Genomic DNA, 18,691 nt, shown 5'->3' on the forward strand with positions numbered 1-18,691 from the left:
TTTCTACAATTATACCTTATAATTAGTTTTATTAATTTTATATAAATATAGAGAAATATATGTGAGTAGTTTGGGCTAAGCATCATAGATTCAACAAGAGGAAGCAATGATAAATTGTTTCAAGTGACTTTGGAAAAATTTTACAAGGTATTTGAGATGAAATTTTTTTTAATCTAAAATATTGTCAATACTGAGTCCTCTGAATTACAAACTATCTCTTCCTATGAATAAGTAGAAGCCAAATATTTAAATCATTAAGAGTTTAAAAGGTCCTGCAAATAATATACACCAGTATGGGCAAGTTGGCAAGGGAAAAAGTGGAGTTAATATCAAAAATATTTAACAGCTTGAATTTCACAGATACCAAACAATCGGAATGGTTGCTGATCCTACATCTAGCTATACTAGTGTATGTCAACTGAATACTAACCCTGGAAGAAAGGAAAATGCAGAGCAGGGGTTGCCATCTGTGTACAAAGCAGGAGCAGGAAAGGTGTATGTGTGTAAGGAACTATGTATTTAAATATATAAACATATCAGCATCAGCATCATTTATCAACATGTATAAGAAATTTTGACAGTGGTTGTCTTTAGAGAGAAGAACTGAAGAGGGTCACCATATACTGTTATGGTCACCATATTACTGTTTAAAGCTGGTCAATTTTGAGAGAAAAGGAGACCATTACTATCACTCCAGAACAATAGGTGTAAACTTGTACAATCGTGGGATGTCTGGGCATAAATCACCCCATTACTGATAGCCAGCTTTGGGGGTTGGAGATGATGTACCTTTTTTTTCTTTTTCTTTAAATAAAAAGGCTCCTGGGTAATGAATGAATATTCAATCTGCAATAAAATTGGAATGGGAGAATGTCACTTTTTTGTCATTTTTGCCTTTCCATCATTATCTAAGGTAAAAAAATAAATTTGGCTATTCTTGTTATTCTTGTTAAGGCTAAATATGGTTATTGAAAATCTTGTCTAATAAACTTATTAACAGAGATAATGATCAAACAACCTCTGAAACTAAGAAGTCAATATTTGTAATTAAATAGAGTTCGAGCTGTTGATTTGCTAGACATCTTAGTAAGCTTGGGTGGTCTTTACTGTTGCTTCAAGGGGTCCCGTGTAGGAACTCGTTGCTCATTGTTTCTTCATCTTTCAAAGTCCAGTTCTAGAGTATGGGTAAACTAAACTCAAATATCATTACTCTTAATATGTTATTCAGGAGTATATTTTTTCCAGTTACATTGGTTTAAAAGTAGTACATAACATTAATGTTAGTAAATTCAGAATCTGATCAATTGGGGAAAAAAATTATGTCATGTAACTAGTGAATTAGAAACAGCTGCAGAGGACTTCGGACCTTAGCACAAGAAGCCTAAAGAAATATCAAATATAGGGGCTGAGGTGCAACTTAGTGGTAGAGTGTTTTGCATTCAGAAGGTCCTAGGTTCAATCCTCTGCATACACACACACACACACACACACACACACACTACCAAGTTAAAAAAAATGTGCTTCCCACCTGGAAAGAAGTATGCCTCTAAGGAAACTTTCCTTGATTACATAGCTTTATTCTCTATTTTAAAATTTATATTCTAAACCTATCACTTATACTAGATTAATTCTACATTTGTAACAAGAGGATGAAGCAGGCTAGTTTAAGAGCATATTTAAGTCCCCAACCCCCAAATCCCCCCTAGTTGTGCTATCTTCCTGCTGTTGAATCTTTTGACATATATTGCATGTAATTCTTGACCTAAGAAATTTATAGGCATTAGCTCGTTTAATCCTTAAGAAAATGATCAAAATAAAATCCTGTGAGAAACAGGGTAATCATCCTCATTTTTAAGAGAGGAAGGAAATAGCCTCAGAGAGGGGGAGTAACTTGCTAGATCACATGACTTCTCAATGGCAAGGTCAAGGTTTGAACCCAAGTTGATAATTGCACAGCTGTACTTTTAACCGGGACACTGCACTGTGTCCTGGCTCAGGGTTGGCAGCCAAGAGACTTAAGTTCCAGTTCCAAATCTGTGACTTCCATATTTTCTAAATTAAAAATAGGACATGGAAATTGGCAATGGGTTAGGGTATTTCTTGGGTTTTCCCCATGAAATCTAAGATGTGAAGTTGCCACAAGAAAGGAGGATCCTACTTCTTCACCAATGTAGCAAGAGAGGGATAATTAAGGCTTCATTTGTTTTATAAAAGTAGAAAAACCCTCCCATGTGCCAATGCTGTTCAAAGTACTTTACACATATGAAACTGTAATTTTTCTAAGTCCTATGAATAGCATTATCATTCTCATTATGGTGGTAAGCAAACTAATTTATGTTCCTTGTTCAAGGTTAAGCAGCCAGTGAGATGCCAACACAGGCCAGTGGTTCCTGAGTTGATGCTCTTAAGGAGCCTGCTGCAGCCATTTGTTACAAATGTAGAATGAATCTGGTATAAATGACAGATTTAGAATATAAATTTTAAAATAGAGAATAAAGCTATGTAATCAAAGAAATCTTCCTCAGAGACAGACTTCTTTCTAGGTGGGAAGCATTTTTTTTTAAATTTGGTACTCTGTGTGTGTGTGTGTGTGTGTGTGTGTATGCAGAGGATTGAATCTAGGACCTTCTGAATGCAAAACACACACTCTACCACTAAGTTGCACCCCAGCCCCTATATTTGATATTTCTTTATGCTTCTTATGCTAAGATTCAAAGTCCTCTGCAGTTGCGACATCTCTGGAGGTTCAAGGAAACACCCATTCTATATTTCCCCAACACCCAAATCCTCCCTAGTTGTGCTATCTTCCTTCCATTGAGCTTTGGGGATTGCTTGAGGAGCTGAGAAAAGCATGGGTCTAGAAAAGTTGTAAAGGGAGGTAAGTTAGAAGAAAAGAAGATCTTAGCAACTCAGACACGGGGTAATAAATTGAAGGTATAAAATTCAAACTGGAAGTTGCTACTCTTACAAGTCTTCTCCACCTGCATAAGTCCTTCACTTCCACCCCTCAAACATACATGCACTGCAATCTGGTAAGGAAACAAACTGCTGCAGTGATTTCTTGCCAAATCACAAGTATTCATCTGATGCCAATCTCCATTGCCCAAACATCAATTAGAATCCTGAGTGTGCCAAGCCCTAGGTATTGTGGGGAAAAGAAATGAATGAAATAATTTCTGGGCTTAGGAGCCCTAGACAAACCTGAGTTTGCCTGCCTATAATTCCTTAAATGTGTTACTTTGCAGTTCTAATAATGACAGTTCCATTTTTTGAGCCCATATTGGGGGTCAGAGAGGCAGTTTATAAATTCCATCTCTAAAGTACAGGACAATTCTGGCAGCTATGTGATATTATCCCCATTTTATAGATGATGCAACTGAGATTCCACTAATAAACTAAGATCAAATGAACTTCCCATTCTCTTTCCATGGCATCCTCCTGCAGTTTCAGTCTCAATTTTCTTTCCTGTGAAATGGAGTTGAATGATGCCATTCTGTTAAACCTGCTGTAAGAATAAGGAGAATATAGAATCAGGTTTAAGCCCTTACATGCTACATGGTGATTCTTACTATTATAGGAAATAGACATAGAGTTGTGTACAGAATCTGAAGTGCATTATGATTTACAAGGACGGAGCAGACCTTCTCACCTGAGCAGAGTCTGATTTTGTGGTATTTGCATGGAGCCTTGAAAGATGAAATGTGTTTGGTATGTGGCAATAGTAGGTGAAGGGGGTGGGGTGAGAAGTAGAAAAACATTTTCTGGGTGAAATTTAAAGCATAAAAAAAAGAGATTGTCATGGCCAAAGTGAATCTTTGTGATTTTTTTTTTTAGAAGCTTCAAATTTTCAAACATTTCTAAAGTAGCTAGAAAATTTGAACTGTTACCTGTTAAGAAGGAAAAATCATACCATTGACTCTCCCAGATTATGTGGGGTTATATTCACAGAGCAAGGTGGATATTTTCTCTCTTTGCTAAGTAATACCTAGACCAGAAGGGGAGAGATTATGTAGCAGGATTTCAGAGAAGGAGTGATAAATGTCAGTGTAGAAGAGATATAAATGGAGAAAAAGTGATCTGGAAATGAGGCTTCTGAGTCAGTGCAAACTGTGTTCTTGTTTCTTTACCTGTGTGCCTCCAGACCAAATCCCCTAGACAGAGCTAGTTCTAAAAGTAAGCACATTCTACTGCTAGTCTGGATACAGCTGAAATATCAGCACTTAAGATTTATTAATACTTAGCAAATCCTGTTCTATTACTTATAAAAAGGGGTGTTCTGCCACATCTCCCTAACAGCAAAAGACCTTAAATGTGGATAGGAACAAGAAAACTGTTGTAAACCACAGAGATGCTAAACCTGGCCATGCTGTTTAAAGCGTGTAGCCTGAATTTACAACTGAGAATGTCTTTGGTAGAAACTTAAAAGCTTACTTTCATTTTTTAAAAGTAGTTTCCACCTAAGAGTCTCAATTATAAAATATAGAAGAATTTGTCAGTATATATTTGAAATTAAAAAAAAAAAACAGTAGATAAGTATCAAGTCAGCATAAATCAAACAAAATGGTTAGAAAAATGGTGAGAGAAAAGAAGATAAGTTGTTACTTAAGTAAAAGTGAGCAAGTCACTCTGAGACGACCAAAAAAAGTATATGCACAACAATAGTCCTCCCCTTTCAAGAAACTCTCACAACTTATTTTGCCATAGAGGAACTTAAATGTTACAATATCTTGCTAACCAATCAGCAATGCTGCTGGCCTCAAACCAGGAAGCCCTTTAATGTATAGTATTTTAAACTGTGCAAGTGAGACTTCTGGCTATCAGCTAGTTTTTGTTCCCTATGCTTGTAGGATGGAAAAGCAGATGTGAAGTCCCTCATGGCGAAGTTTAACACAGGGAGCAACCCGACAGAGGAGGTCTCCGTCAACAGCAGGCCCTTCAAAGTCACAGGGCAAAACTCCCCTTCAGGAATACAAGCAAGAAAGAACTTGTTCAACCACCAAGAAAATGCCAGCCCTCTCACAGGACCCGGCAATGTGCCTAAGTTTGGGACTCCCAAGCCACCACTGGCAGTGAAACCCACTTTTGAGGAAAAGCCTGACAAGGAACCCAAACCCCCATTTTTAAAGCCTACTGGGGTGGGCCAAAGATTTGGAACACCGGCAAACTCAGCCACCAGAGACCTTGAAGCAAAAGTGGGATTTCTGAAGCCTGTAGGCCCCAAGCCCATCAATGTGCCCAAAGAAGATTCTAAACCTGTGTTTCCTCGGTCTCCTGGAAACAAGCCTTCCCTTCATGGTGGGAACCAAGACCTAGACTTGAAGACACCAGGCCCAAAGCCAGGACCCGCTCCTCCAGCTCAGGACAATGAACAGAGGCAAGTGTTCCCAAAGCTGGCGGGGACTAAAGGCAAGTTCGCGTCAGTATCACAAGATCATGACCCCAAGGCCCTGTTCCCCAAGCCTGCCTTTGGCCAGAAGCCATCCCTGAGTGCGGAGGACTCCCACGAGGATGAGAGCCCCACAAGAAACCTGTCTGCCCAGAAAGGACCCTCACCATCCCTAGGAGCCAAGTCCAAGAGCGGCCCTTTAAAACCCCCAAGGGAAGACCCTGAAAATAAAGGCCATGGGGGTGACACTTCAAGTTCACCGTTTCCTGGGGTGGTCCTGAAACCCACTGCCAGTAGAGGAAGCCCAGGGCTCTCCAAAAATGGTGAAGAGAAAAAAGAAGATAGGAAGATAGATGCTACTAAGAACATCTTCCTGAGCAAAGTGAACCAGGAGGAGTCAGGGGCATCTCCGGCCAAGTTCCCTAAGGCACCTTCCAAGGTGACAGTGGGGGGGCCATGGGGCCAAAGTCAAGAGAAGGAAAAGGAAGAGAAGAACTCAACAACTCCAAAGCAGAAGCCATTGCCTCCCCTGTCAGTTTTGGGTCCACCTCCACAAAAACCCAGCAGACCACCAAATGTGGACCTGACAAGATTCAAAAAAACTGCTTCTGCAAACAGTGAGTTATTTTCTTGTTTGCTAATCAGTATGGTTTGTTCACAGCAAAGGGTATTTTTCAGTTCCCAGGGAAACATTTCTAACAAGAAATGATTTCATAACTGGTACTTGTGTATATGTGATGAATTTTCTTTTCCATTTTATCTTTTCTGTTTTGTGAAAGGTCTGAGAAAGTTGAAGTCTGAGTTCTATGTAAGCATTCTATGAAAAAATACCTTGGTGGGCTGGGTTTTGGGGGGAGAATATGGGAGAAGGAAGGAAGTACGTCCATGTGATTGGTAAGTGAATTTGCTTAATGATAATTATTGCATTTACTTCCTTATTTGGGTTTCATTTCAGTAAAGAGACTGAGGTATGTTACCTTTATGACCGCAAAGGAGCTAGACAGAAAATGAGCAAACTTCTAAGTCAGAAGTTCTCAAAGGGGACAATTTTGACAATCAGTGGACATTTGGCAATATCTGGTGGCAAGTTTTACTGTAACAACTGGAGGGTGCTACTGGATTCTAGATGGTAGAGGACAGGGGTGTTGCTAAGCATCATGCTGTGCATGGGATAGCCCCTTGATACAAAGAATTATCCAGACCAAAGTGTGAATAGTGCAGAGATTGAGAAATCCTTATCCAAATCATTTCCAAATATCTACACCATTCTTCATGTTTAAATAAGAGAGGAATAGGACTCTTAGGAACTGGCCCTGTGTGTTTCCTATTTTAGCTGTTTTTTTTTTTTTTCAATATAAAGCTTTCTGAAACTTTCTGATTCATAAAGTAGTACAAAGCTAGAAAATTATACTGCATTATTCTCCTTCTGGGTGAGTAGTTTAGTTTTCTTCCAGAGATATCACTGCAGTATAATGGCATGTGGTATAATTTGATACTGAACGACTTGGCAAAGATTTGCAACCCTTCATCATAATGAGGAAAGCTTGTGTCTGGGATGATTCATGTTTTTGGTGAATGATATACAGCTGTTGTTTATTGTAAGGGGGTTCGTAAAAGGATGCTTACAGAGACCATACCACTATTAGTCATATTTTTCTCCTAACAAAACTATGGTCTAATTAAAGCAGTCCTAGGCCTAACAGTTGTTTTTCTTTTTCTTTTTTTGGGGGGTGGGGAAGTTACTGGATATTGAACTCAGGGGCACTCAGCCACATCCCCAGCCCTATTTTGTATGTTATTTAGAGACAGGGTCTCACTGAGTTGCTTAGCACCTCACTGTTGCTGAGGCTGGCTTTGAATTCACCATCCTTCTGTCTTGGCCTCCCATGTGGCTGGGATTATAGGCATGCACCACCATGCCCAGCTCTAACAGTTGGTTTTCATTGTTGCACTGTGGAACCTTTGTGTATCACCTACCTGAGATCAGCATATTCCTTGTTGGTAAACGGATAAATGATCAAATTCTCCATTAAGAAACCAAGTTTGGAAGGCCAGGCATGTTGGCACATGCCTAAAATCCCAGCAACTCAGGAGGCTGAGGCAGGAGGATCACAAGTTCAAAGCCTGCCTCACAGATTAGTGAGGCACTTAACAACTCAGCAAGACCCTGTCTCTAAATAAATACAAAAAGGGGTTGGGGATGTTGCTCAGTGGTTAAGCACCCCTGGAGTCAAATCCCCAGAACAAGAGAGAGAGAGAGAGAGAGAGAGAGAGAGAGAGAGAGAGAGAGAGATAAAAAAGGAAACCAAGTTTGGAATGACCCTGTGATTATCCATCCATCTTCTAGAAAGATTCAACCCTGTTACACATGGTGTCTCCTCATTTGTCACCTTGTTCTGATGCTGATTTGTAACTCAGAGCTGTTATTGTTGTGAGAACCTCTAAATGATTCTTACTTCCCTACCTTATTTCTTCTATGCCTCAAATGAAAACTTAACTATCGTAACATTCATTTTATGCTTCTGAGTTTATGCCAGGGAAATAGTTCTTATATTAAGCAGAAATATGGGGGCATTTTCTTGCATGCCCCCCCATCTATGTTCCCACTTCTCTCCTGGTGGTAACACCTGGTGCTAACATGTGGCTCAGTATCATGCTTTTGGATAAGTTTCTCAAAATGCTAGGGAGGACCTCTTTCTGACCCCCACCAACCTAGCAAGCTCAGCACTGAGTGATTCTCAGTGTAATAGAAGGACAAGGGACCCAGGCAGAACTGCCAAATAGACAGTGTTGCCCTTGTCCTCTTCCTCCTCCCCTTCCCGGTCCTCTTTCTATCCTGGCCTCCCTCTCTGTTGTCCAGATGCCCAAGAAGGAATCTTTACTTTAGATACTGTCATCGATGAAACCTTCCCTCAAATACATTGTGCTCCAAAAGGTAGCCTGTTCCCTCTTCTATTTCTCCCACAAATCAAAACTCAATCTCTCTCAGTGTCAACTGACCTCAACTTGGTGTCAGGATAAAGCAATCTGGTTCATAACTTCAAATTCTGAATAATGTCCTTTCAAGGCATTTAAATTATTTTTTTCTTAAAGTATCTAACTTGTTTTACATTTTTGAAACAGAAACTACATTCTGGCTCAAAAATGCATGAAAGAAAAGTCACCTTGAGCCCTGGTCTGCCATTTGCTGGGTATTCCCAGCCCTTGTCCTGTAGAAACTACTCTTCTTAATTTGTACATGTTCATCCAAAGTTTCTTTATATCTTTTCACATCTTGAAAAGGAGTAAAAAATTATTCTTTAGAGATGCATAATATTCCAGTAAGTGGTTGACTGGCTTAATTGATTTAACAATTTGCATAGTTTCTGTACATTTCCTGTTGAAAACAATGCTGCAGGAAAATAAGTTGGTACACATGTAATAAAATATGCATTTATTTTATGAACACAGAAAATTTATTAATCATCAGATCTATGGATTCCTGATCCTGCTGCTGCTGCTTTTCCTAAACTATACTATAAATATGAGATAATTTAGTATTATATCTAGGAAGGTATAAAATATACCATAATTAGAAAGTACATGTTCATGTTATATAATATCCAGGTAGCAAGATAAACAGTTGGAGAAGAATTAAAATTTTTTGTAGCAAAACAAAGAATTCTGAGAGTCTATTCTTTATCATCCTAGAGTACATTAGTGGCAAATTAGTAAGTATATATGTATACAAATATGTGGTGTATTTTATGTATAAATCTTTAGATAGGGAAGATAGTTTAAGAGTTCAACAAGTGTAAGTATCTCTTTCATTTCACAAGTTGGGGTTGAGGACAGCGGATGTGACTTACCCAAAATCATACTTCCAAGATTAAAATTCAGGTCCTCAGATTCCAAGTTCATATTTTATCACATACCTTCCTGCCTCTATATACTCCATATACTACACGTTTATTATTGTGTGTATGCATATTATTTATATTAACTATTTACATATGTAATTACAAACACATATATAATTTTAAATCAAAGGACTCTTAAAGTTATCTGTTTTAATGCTTATAATATCCCATGAAATAAATAGAGCAATTTTTTGTTTTTGTTTTTGCAGTGCTGGGAATTGAACCCAGTTACTTATCTATGCTAGGCTAGTGCTCAACCACTGAGCTACATACTCAGATGTTAGAGCAGCTTTATTTAATTCATGTTAAGCCAAGATATAGTGTCTGAACTATCAATTTTTAATAATATTAATAGGTTGGGGACTAATAATAGTTAATGGGGACTAATAATAGAGTTAATAAAATTAACTCTAATAATAGAGTTAATTTTGTTTATGATATGTAAATTTGTTAGTGATTTATGTAAAATGTTGATGAAGATTAAGTAATCATTGCTGAAAGAAAGGTTTGCCACCAGAATTCCCTAGAATGTTTTCACTCAGAAGCCCTCTTCCCAGACTAGAGGTGGTATAGAGCAACAGATGCAATTCAGATAAATGGCTCCAGATAACAGTCACCCCAAGATTTGCTGCCTCCTGCAAACTGAGTCCAAGGGAAGGCGTCTACTCCAGCCAGAAGGGGAGAAAAACAACAAATCCAGCACTGATAGTCGTTATCCTGAAATTGGTACCACTATTTTCTTCCCCATTACCTATCTATCAGCTTGGAAGAAAAAGAAATTTGTCCAAGTTGCTGTGAATCATTATCAGCCCCAGCTGCTTAAATTGGCAGCTTCTTGGGAAGATGTTTTGGGGCATGCTGCCACAGACCCTAAAGTTTTCTGACATTGGAGGTTTTGCTTCAACTCTAACAAATTAATGCTAGACATGAATTTTCATATCACAGGGTTTCAGGATAAATTATTTTCTGCCTGGTATAATTAGAAAATTTGCCCATTTGCTTACAAAAAGATGGAAAAGAAAGGAGATGATATGCTTTATAAAAAATGAGATTCTATTGCCAAATGTTTGTCTCCTATTTTTTTTAATCCACAAGATTTAATAAATACCTATTGGAGCAAAAATATAGAGATTTACTCCAAGATTATTGTTGTGTTTAGAGGTAATTATGAGTGTATTTAAATTAACTAAAGCTTCATCTAATTATAATTATACAATATAGGCTTTGAAAACTTTATTTTCATATCTTTCTGCCTCATTTCTTCTTTTTCAGGTTAATATCCAGTTTCTTAAATCTTTTCCCAGATGTGCTTTCATCTTTCACCATCTGTCCAATATATTAGCTATTAAAATAATAATCATTTATTGAAGACTGGTCATACATCAGATATACACTCCTCCCTTTTTATTTCTCCCAAGCTATTAAATGAAATTTTGTGAGGAAACTGAAACTCAAGAGAGGTTGTAGTGTAACTAACCATGGCTGATCCTCACATCCCTCCGACTCCATGGACTCTGTCCTCACTGCTTACCCCACCCCATGCTGAGATTCCTCTCCTGAAACATAGGACAGCAGGAGATAATCAAACACACACAATGATGCATAAAGGCTCCTTGTTTTCAGGCTGGGGTTGTGGCTCAGCGGTAGAGCACTCAGCTAGCACCTGCGAGGCTTTGGGTTCAATCCTCAGCACCACATAAAAATAAATAAATAAAGGTATTGTGTCCATCTACATCTAAAAAATAAATATAAAAAAGGCTCTTTGTTCTACTTCCTTTCTCTGACTTCTGATTGAAATATTTATTATTATTATTATTATTATTATTATTATTATTATTATAAATACCAGTATAAACTTCATTAAAACAAAAAGAAATTTGCTTATCATTCTCTCATTTGGAGCACAGAAATAATACAAATTTTTGTCAATATCTTAGGTTTGTCCTCTACAAAAGTCTATTTACCCAGAAGGCAGTTGCTCCCAGAGTTTTCAGTGTAAAATTTTAATGATATAGTAATAACTTCAACAAATTGAATAACCCTTGCCAGTAGACAAGCACTTAATGGAGACAAGCACTTGAATGGAGCTTTGACACACAATGAATGATATACAAAGCATCTTTCTTGCAGATCCATTAAGCTCACTCACTTGAAAACTGTAAGCTTAACTCTAACACTTTGCTTCCTGAACATGGAGCTAATAACTTTTTTCCAAGAACCATTTAAGATTATGAAAACCTAAACTTCTTAAAAAAACCTCCAAGATATCAAAATGTTCTCTGAACTCACTTTTCCTTTGGCTCTGTCTGGTTCCCAAGCCAGTGTTCAGGGTCTTCTTCCCAATACCCACACGATGACCCACGAACAAGGTTTGAATTCGTAAGAACCCAGGGACAGACTGTTGGTTTGCATGTAGGAGCTAGTAAAGACCTGGGAAATATTCAGTTCAATCCTTTTTCTAGTCTTGTTCTTGATACTGGAGAAAAACCAAGATCAATTCTTCTACATGTCAACTGTACAAATGATCTGTTAAGTATCTTGAGAGATACAGAGATAAGGCCAGGGCCCCAGAGAGCATTAACAAGGGGCTACAAGAATAGCATGCCCCCTCTCCACCTGTGTATGTGTCATTTCAACTAATCCAACTACAACAACTTGACATCAAAATAAGCTTGTGGTGGCCTGGGTTGTAGCTCAGCAAGGTCCTGGGTTCAATCCAACCCAAAAAAGAAATAAATAAATTAAAAATCTTAGGCTATTTTACCAGCATGTGGCAGACACTTCCAGAAGGTGGTGGAATTAGGCTATTTCTAGGAGTGGGTAAGATTTTCCTTCACAGATCCTGAAGCTATCACCTTTGTTTGTACCTTCATTCTTCTTTTATATGTACTATTTTATATGTAGCCTGACCTTATTAGATTATGAAAACCTGTCTTCAAAGCCCATATTGAAAACCTTAATGTCAGTGTGTGGCAATATTTTCCAAGTATTGCTTCTAGCCATTACAGGAAAAAGTGATTCTATGCTCAAATACCTTTTATAAATTTGGTGATAAGTGGTTTTCTTTATAGTGGGATTTCTCCAAGAATTAATGTACCACTGTGTGGTTGGAATCTAAGAACAGGGACATGAAGAGCAGAGATGAGGACTTTGTTTTAACATCTCCCAGACTAGACTACTTCAGGACACTGAACACTGGAGGCAGAGCCCTCCAACGCACACACTGGAACTGGATGTCACTGTGCAGTGTGGTTCAGGTGGAGCTTGCCATAAGGCCCTCACCATGTAATTCTAGACTCTCATTCTCCAGTGGGCCTGGCATGCACATTGTGGCTAGTGCGCACTCTTAACTTTTAGCTCTAACTCAAGCCCAGTTTGTTTCATTTGCCTTTCTTGATCCCTGGGAAAGCATTATTCCATAACACCTCTAGGTCTTCCATTTCAGGTTGAAACTTTTGGGAGCCACTTATCGTTAACCGGTTGGCAGTTCCCCTGGGTTTAATCCAAGAAGAGAAATGTCTCTGAAAGACTCTACTCTTGAACCACTCAAATCCCTGGTTGGATCTTACATGCTTTCCCTATGTCAGTCTTCTCTAAATTCCAAAGTTATCTCTTCTGCTCTTCTTAGATGAGTCTACTCCTCAGTCTAAACCCTATACTCTTGAACAAACTGTTCACTGTTGTTTCACATCCCAACAACAACAACATCCCTTAGACTTTTATTTTTATATGTGCAGTTTCCTTATCATTTTGATAAGCAATCGACATGGTCTCTATTTTGAAATGCTGGCATTTAATTCAACTGTGGAGAAGTGTGGAGCCAACCTCAATTTCCCCTTTTGAAAATGATTTGCTTTTCTTCCTGGATTCTCAGAGAAATGTTTGTCTTTAAGGTTCAGAAACAGCCATAATATGTCTGTGTCGATCATTCTGTCATCATGACAGATGATGTTCCTCTTTGTTCTCAGGCTCTCGGGATTTTCTGTTCCATATGCATTAGGATCGCACTATTTCTTTTGATCTGGTACATGGATGACAAGCGCTTCTTCAAACTCTAATCCAATGTGATAAATTTATCTTCCTCTCAGAACTGCCTTTGAGTTCTGAGTGTTGCTCTGAATGCACTATGCTGCAGAGTGGATGCGAGCTGTGCTGGTCTAGAGTGAAGTCTTCAGTGGGGACCTGGATTTCTGTGCTCCATACCAAGGCATGGCCAGCCTCCTCGGTAGCTGACCTCCTTTCTGCTTCTGGTGTGATGTTGTTGGGGGTACTTAGGGCTTTTATTCTTGTGGATTTCCATTAACCTCCCCCTAGCTGCTCGCTCACCCCAGGTCCCATTCTCCAACCTAGGACATAATAGAGAGAATTCACAGTTTGGTCTAGAATCACTGTCTTCCCCCCAGTAATACTTCTGGGCCCAGGGAGCAGGTGGGGATCTTAGCTTGCCTCCTCTAGCCCTAGAACCTTCTATTTCTTCCCTTATCCATATTTTTTTATAGTTTATACATGAGGTTATTTTCTCTTTCTGTAGTGAGTTTGGGATATTTATCTTGTTTTGTTTTCACTATTTTTATTGGGGAATTTGAAGAAGGACATCCTGCACATCCCCTCCCTCATTATTTAATGCCGGCTAAGTACTTTTATAATTATAATCTAGGGATCAGCAACATTTCCTAAAAGAAATTCACCCCTTCAAAAGACAGGCAGCAAGAGGGCAAAAAGGAAACTAACACAGACTGAGTGCCTGCCACGTGCCTTCCTTCATTCCAGCTGTGCTCACTGGTCGAGGACATTTGGATGACTACCTCAACCCTTCCCCATGTCTCCTACTCTGAGGCATGTTGTGGGCACATGAGCAAAGGTGAAGTAGGGGCCAGGATCCAGCTATCTGATGAGCACTGGACTCTGGTATTAGGGTCTGACCTTGGCTAGCCTGCAAAGGCCCTGGGAACAACTCTAGTTCAAGCCTTGGTGTAGGATGCAAATAGAATGTTGTATAGAGTGGAACCCTATGGTTCATGCCTGTAATCCCAGCTACTTGGGATGCCAAGAGAGGAAGATCTTGAATTCAAGGCCCTCCTGGATAATTTAATGAGACATTGTCTCAAAAACTTAGAAAATAAGAAGAAATACTGGATAGGAAAATGAGACAGGAAAAGAAGGGAGTTACCAGGGCACCTGGTTTGTGGGGAAAGCAAATTTCTTCTCTTTTGAGCCCTGGCCATTTTGTCATTAAATTATCCCTTGGAAGCCAGGTGGAGAAGCACTTGCTGTGATCCCAGCCACCCTGGAGGCTAAGGCAGGAGAATCACAGGCCACCCTGGAAAACTTGGTGAGACTATCTCAAAATGAAAAATAAAAAAGCCTGGGGGTGTAGCTCGGTGGTAGAGTATCACTGGGTTCAATTCCCAGTACTGGAAAGGCAGGGAGCAAAAGTCCCCGGGGCATATTTAAATTCTTAGTTCTTTGCATGGTACTCAATTTGACCTTCAAAATTTCTTCTCAGACACTAGCTATTCTCCTAATATTAATTTTAGTTCAACAATAATCCACATTTACCAATTAACTTACAGAGAAAATTTCCTTACAGTGAGATCCATCCTATTCATAAGAGAAACTATCACTTTCCTCAGCTCCAAGAACAGAAATTTTATAAAACACAGTTTCAGGGACACATGCCACAATTTTTCCTTGTTTTAAGAACTGTTCCCATGGTCAGGAGGGTAAAATTAATAAAGTTTAAGCAGCTTAAAAGATTCATGGAAATAGTGCCCAAAAAAGCTGGCATTATATCAACTTTAGTAGCATTTGTACATTATGAAGGATATGACCCTTTGTAACATAAATAAATGGTTTTATGATGACTGACTTACCTTCCAAGTGTGAAATGTACCATGAGACAATTTTTAGTGTACATCATATTTGATCAAAATTGTATAATCCTCAAAATAGTAAAAGCATTAAAATAAAATTATACCTTGCATAAGAAAGAAGAATGAAATGAAAATTTAATGATCAAATACAAATGCACATAAATGTAATAACAAAATACAAAAACTCTTCCTGATTTACCTTCAGTTGCTCTTGCACAAGTCAATTTAAACACTGGCTGTGAAGATTGGACAGATGTCCACATTTTGATCCCATCTACTCATTGGGCAGCTGAGGCCTTCCTTCTTACAATCTACTGAAGTCATTTTCAAGCCAAATCAAACAAAACTCCTTTTTTCAAGAATTACATTTCTAGAATATGTATGTGGCTTTATAGGCTCCTTTGTCTTTGCCTTGATCAAAACTATTTCTGATATGATGGATTCCTATGCTAAAAACCTGTCTTTGTGCATTTTTTTAAATTTTTAAAACAAAACGATACTGACTTCTCTAAAGAATAACTCCAACTATTGGAAGAACAAAGTTATCCCTTGGGAACAGAAACCCAGCTACCTGTTTTAATAAAAGTACCTGGAAATTTCCTAGATTTTTAGAGAAGGCAAAATCATGATAATTATGGCATAGCTCTAAAATCCCAGGGGAACTATTTATAAACAAAATTATTCTTTCCTTCAGCATATGATAAATAATGAAGAGAAATAGATCCAAACATTGGAGAGTTTAACTGCTACAATATCCACTAGTAAATAGATGATAAAAAAAATTCTCTTCTGTTTTAATTGCCAACAAAGAAAAAAAGGTCATACTTCATTCTGTCTGGCATATCAAAGGTTTTAAAAAAATAATCTAGATCACCTAATAGAAATAGATACTATCAAGAAAAAGTAACTGAAGATATGACATCTGGTTGTAGAAAAAAATGTGAACCAAAAACCATATGAGGTTTTTCTTTCCCCAAAGAAAGGAGCTGCATTGTCGATTCAGCTGTTTGTATTCATGACAACAGTTGGCATCTCCGCAGCTGTGCCACTGCACACCACAACGGCTTTTTCAGCGTTGGTCTTAGCAACTGAGCATGTGTTTTTCTACGGGGTGGAAGTAGGTCTGTGAAGGTAAGGAAAGGTACACACTACCCTTCTCATCTCTGTTCTTGGTTTCTTCAAATTCTCAACAATAAGATAGTCATCTGGTTTTCAAAACACTCTACGAGACAATATGACTAGTATAACCAGGTACTAAAAAGGAATCTATCAAAAAAAAAAAAAAAGCAAACAGCAAAGTCAGTAAATATCACAGACATCCAAACCAAATTTAATATTTGTTCAACTTATTCTGGAATAAAAGGTGTTCAACTATTAATAGGAAAGGAAAGAAACCTGGATTAGTGCCAAAAACAGTTTGCCTTAATGGCTTTACTGTCCTATAGTACCTCCTAGTTCTCTTGAAAATTGTCACCTGGAAGAAGCTGAGATGCCCCAAGTGCCCTCAGCTATTGAGATCTGGGCTGTGGCTTCTCCAGGACTTCTGCTTCTCCCTGCCCTCCAGACTTCAGCTTCAGGTTTACCTCAAGTGAACTAGAAGGCCAACAACACACACACACACACACACACACACACACACACAAACACAACCATGATTTTGCTCCTCGTTCATATTTCCAAAAATAGTTTTGTGCAGAAGGCAAGTCTGCAAGATATATTTCAATCATTCATGCTTCTATAAATAGAAAGACTTCTCCACCTGATGTGAGAGGTTTAGCAAGCAGGAAACCTTGCCCCTTGATAGAAATGGGCTTATTTGATTTCTCTGAAGCACTAAATTCTTAGTCCTCATGGGGAGAAATGAATTGTGTTCTGGCTGAGTGGCATGAAACTAACCCACCAGGTGACTACCATGGGAATCTTGCTTTCTCAATAAACCCTAAGTGACTATCTCAAGCTCCTCCTGTTGGAGCAGCATGTTAGCAAGTGAGGCAGCCAGTGCCACTAACCCTAGCAAATAACACTTCTTGCGACCACCACAAGCATCTCTCTCTTCCGTTTACCTTTCTTCCTCTTTCTCTCCTTCCAAGATGTAATTCCTTTAAAAAAAATCTTTTTTATTTATTCTACCATCATCACAAATCTCCTTTATTTTGGGCTAGTGAATCCCACTGCCCACTGGTTACTGATTTTTGCACTACGAAGAAACAGGTTACTAAGTTCTGTACTACTAAGAAAACACAGAGAATTGCAAGTGTCAATGTGATTTGGACATATAAAAGCTAAAACAGGAAATACAAAAGTTGTTTTATTGTGCTCCTTAAAATCAGTATAAAGTCAATTCTAGAGACCACCCCATATTTTACAGAAAAAAAAATCTAATGCTGTGTTCGGGAGATCAATGAACAAGCAAGTGTCTCAATTTCTCAAGGTCTCTTCCAGCTTCCATCTCCCACCTCTTCTAGATTGGATGGGTTTGGGGACTGTCTCCCTGCCCCTTTGCTACCTCGCACTATTACCCAATCATGGTCTCAGCGATTTTCTTTTCTTGTCACTGTAGACCACTTATTGAAAGCAATTGTCCATAGGACAGATTTCAAGAAGGTTTCAGAAGCCAGAGGAGTTTATGTTGTATTGAGGCTGGAAGCTCAAAGGGGAATACTAGCAACTTCTGCTCTTCAAAAGCAGCTAATTATTTTGCAGTTCAGTCACCTGATTCTCCCTTATGGCTCATTCTCTTATTTCTTTGGTGCATTTTTCTCAGAATAGATTAGCTGACTCTAGCTATAACCTTTAAACTCTGCATTGTCTTTCTTGCATATAAACAGAAGTTTCTTATCCAAAGCCCTTCTCCTCAGAAGGAGAAGGTGGGATGTGATGGCCAGGAGAGAAGTGGTTTTTATTTTACATTGCTATTGATAGTCTCTATGTTACTAGAAATGAACTGCAGATGAACCAAACATATGGAGGCAAATATATGTCCCAATAAAGCAGGAACTGAGTTATCCCAAATTAATGTTTCAAGTAATTTTATCTTTTTATCTATTTTCAAGAGCCTAATAACTAGAGATCTTTAAAAAATAAGAATGCTGGAAAGACTTTCCTCTACCAGACCTGGGATTTGAAAATTTTGAGGGTTTTTTCCTGAGTTAAAATATGCCAAGAATACCCAGCCAACCAATGTCTCTTACACGTATTCCTGATCATTGTGAACGTTACATGGATCTTTAAGGAGAAAGGTGGCCAAATTGGATTGAGGTTCTGACCAATAGTGTGTGTCTAAAGGAGTAGAAAATTTCAAAATTGAAACTTAGTCCTTCAAAGACTTTCAAACTTCAAATTGCATTAAGAATGTTACCAACATTCCTAGTTCAAGATTTCTGGGCTGGAACCTAGGAATTGGACGAGTTATCAAGCTTCTCAGATGATTATAATGCAGTTGTTCCTGGATCACATTTAAAAAATAGTGTCATCAACAGTGGGAGGACGGAGGTGAGAGGATGGGGAAAGGAAAAGTTTCTAAGCTATGGGTA

General features: G+C 38.5%; 1 protein-coding gene across 4 annotated transcripts in view; it reads left to right on the plus strand.

Annotated features, from left to right (window-relative positions):
* The window catches only part of Fyb1 (FYN binding protein 1), a 164,719-nt gene that overhangs the window by 58,326 nt on the left and 87,702 nt on the right, over positions 1–18,691 (plus strand). For all 4 annotated transcript variants that reach the window (XM_046422238.1, XM_046422241.2, XM_046422239.2 and 1 more), the window contains exon 2: positions 4,848–6,003. In XM_046422238.1, the coding sequence (XP_046278194.1) occupies positions 4,848–6,003 (1,156 nt within the window). The remainder of the gene's footprint in view (positions 1–4,847; positions 6,004–18,691) is intronic.

This window comes from Marmota monax, unplaced genomic scaffold, assembly GCF_021218885.2.
Source record: "Marmota monax isolate L192 unplaced genomic scaffold, Marmota_monax_Labrador192_F-V1.1 WCK01_AAM20220418_F8-fsc00077, whole genome shotgun sequence".
NCBI classification, from domain to species: Eukaryota; Metazoa; Chordata; class Mammalia; order Rodentia; family Sciuridae; genus Marmota; species Marmota monax.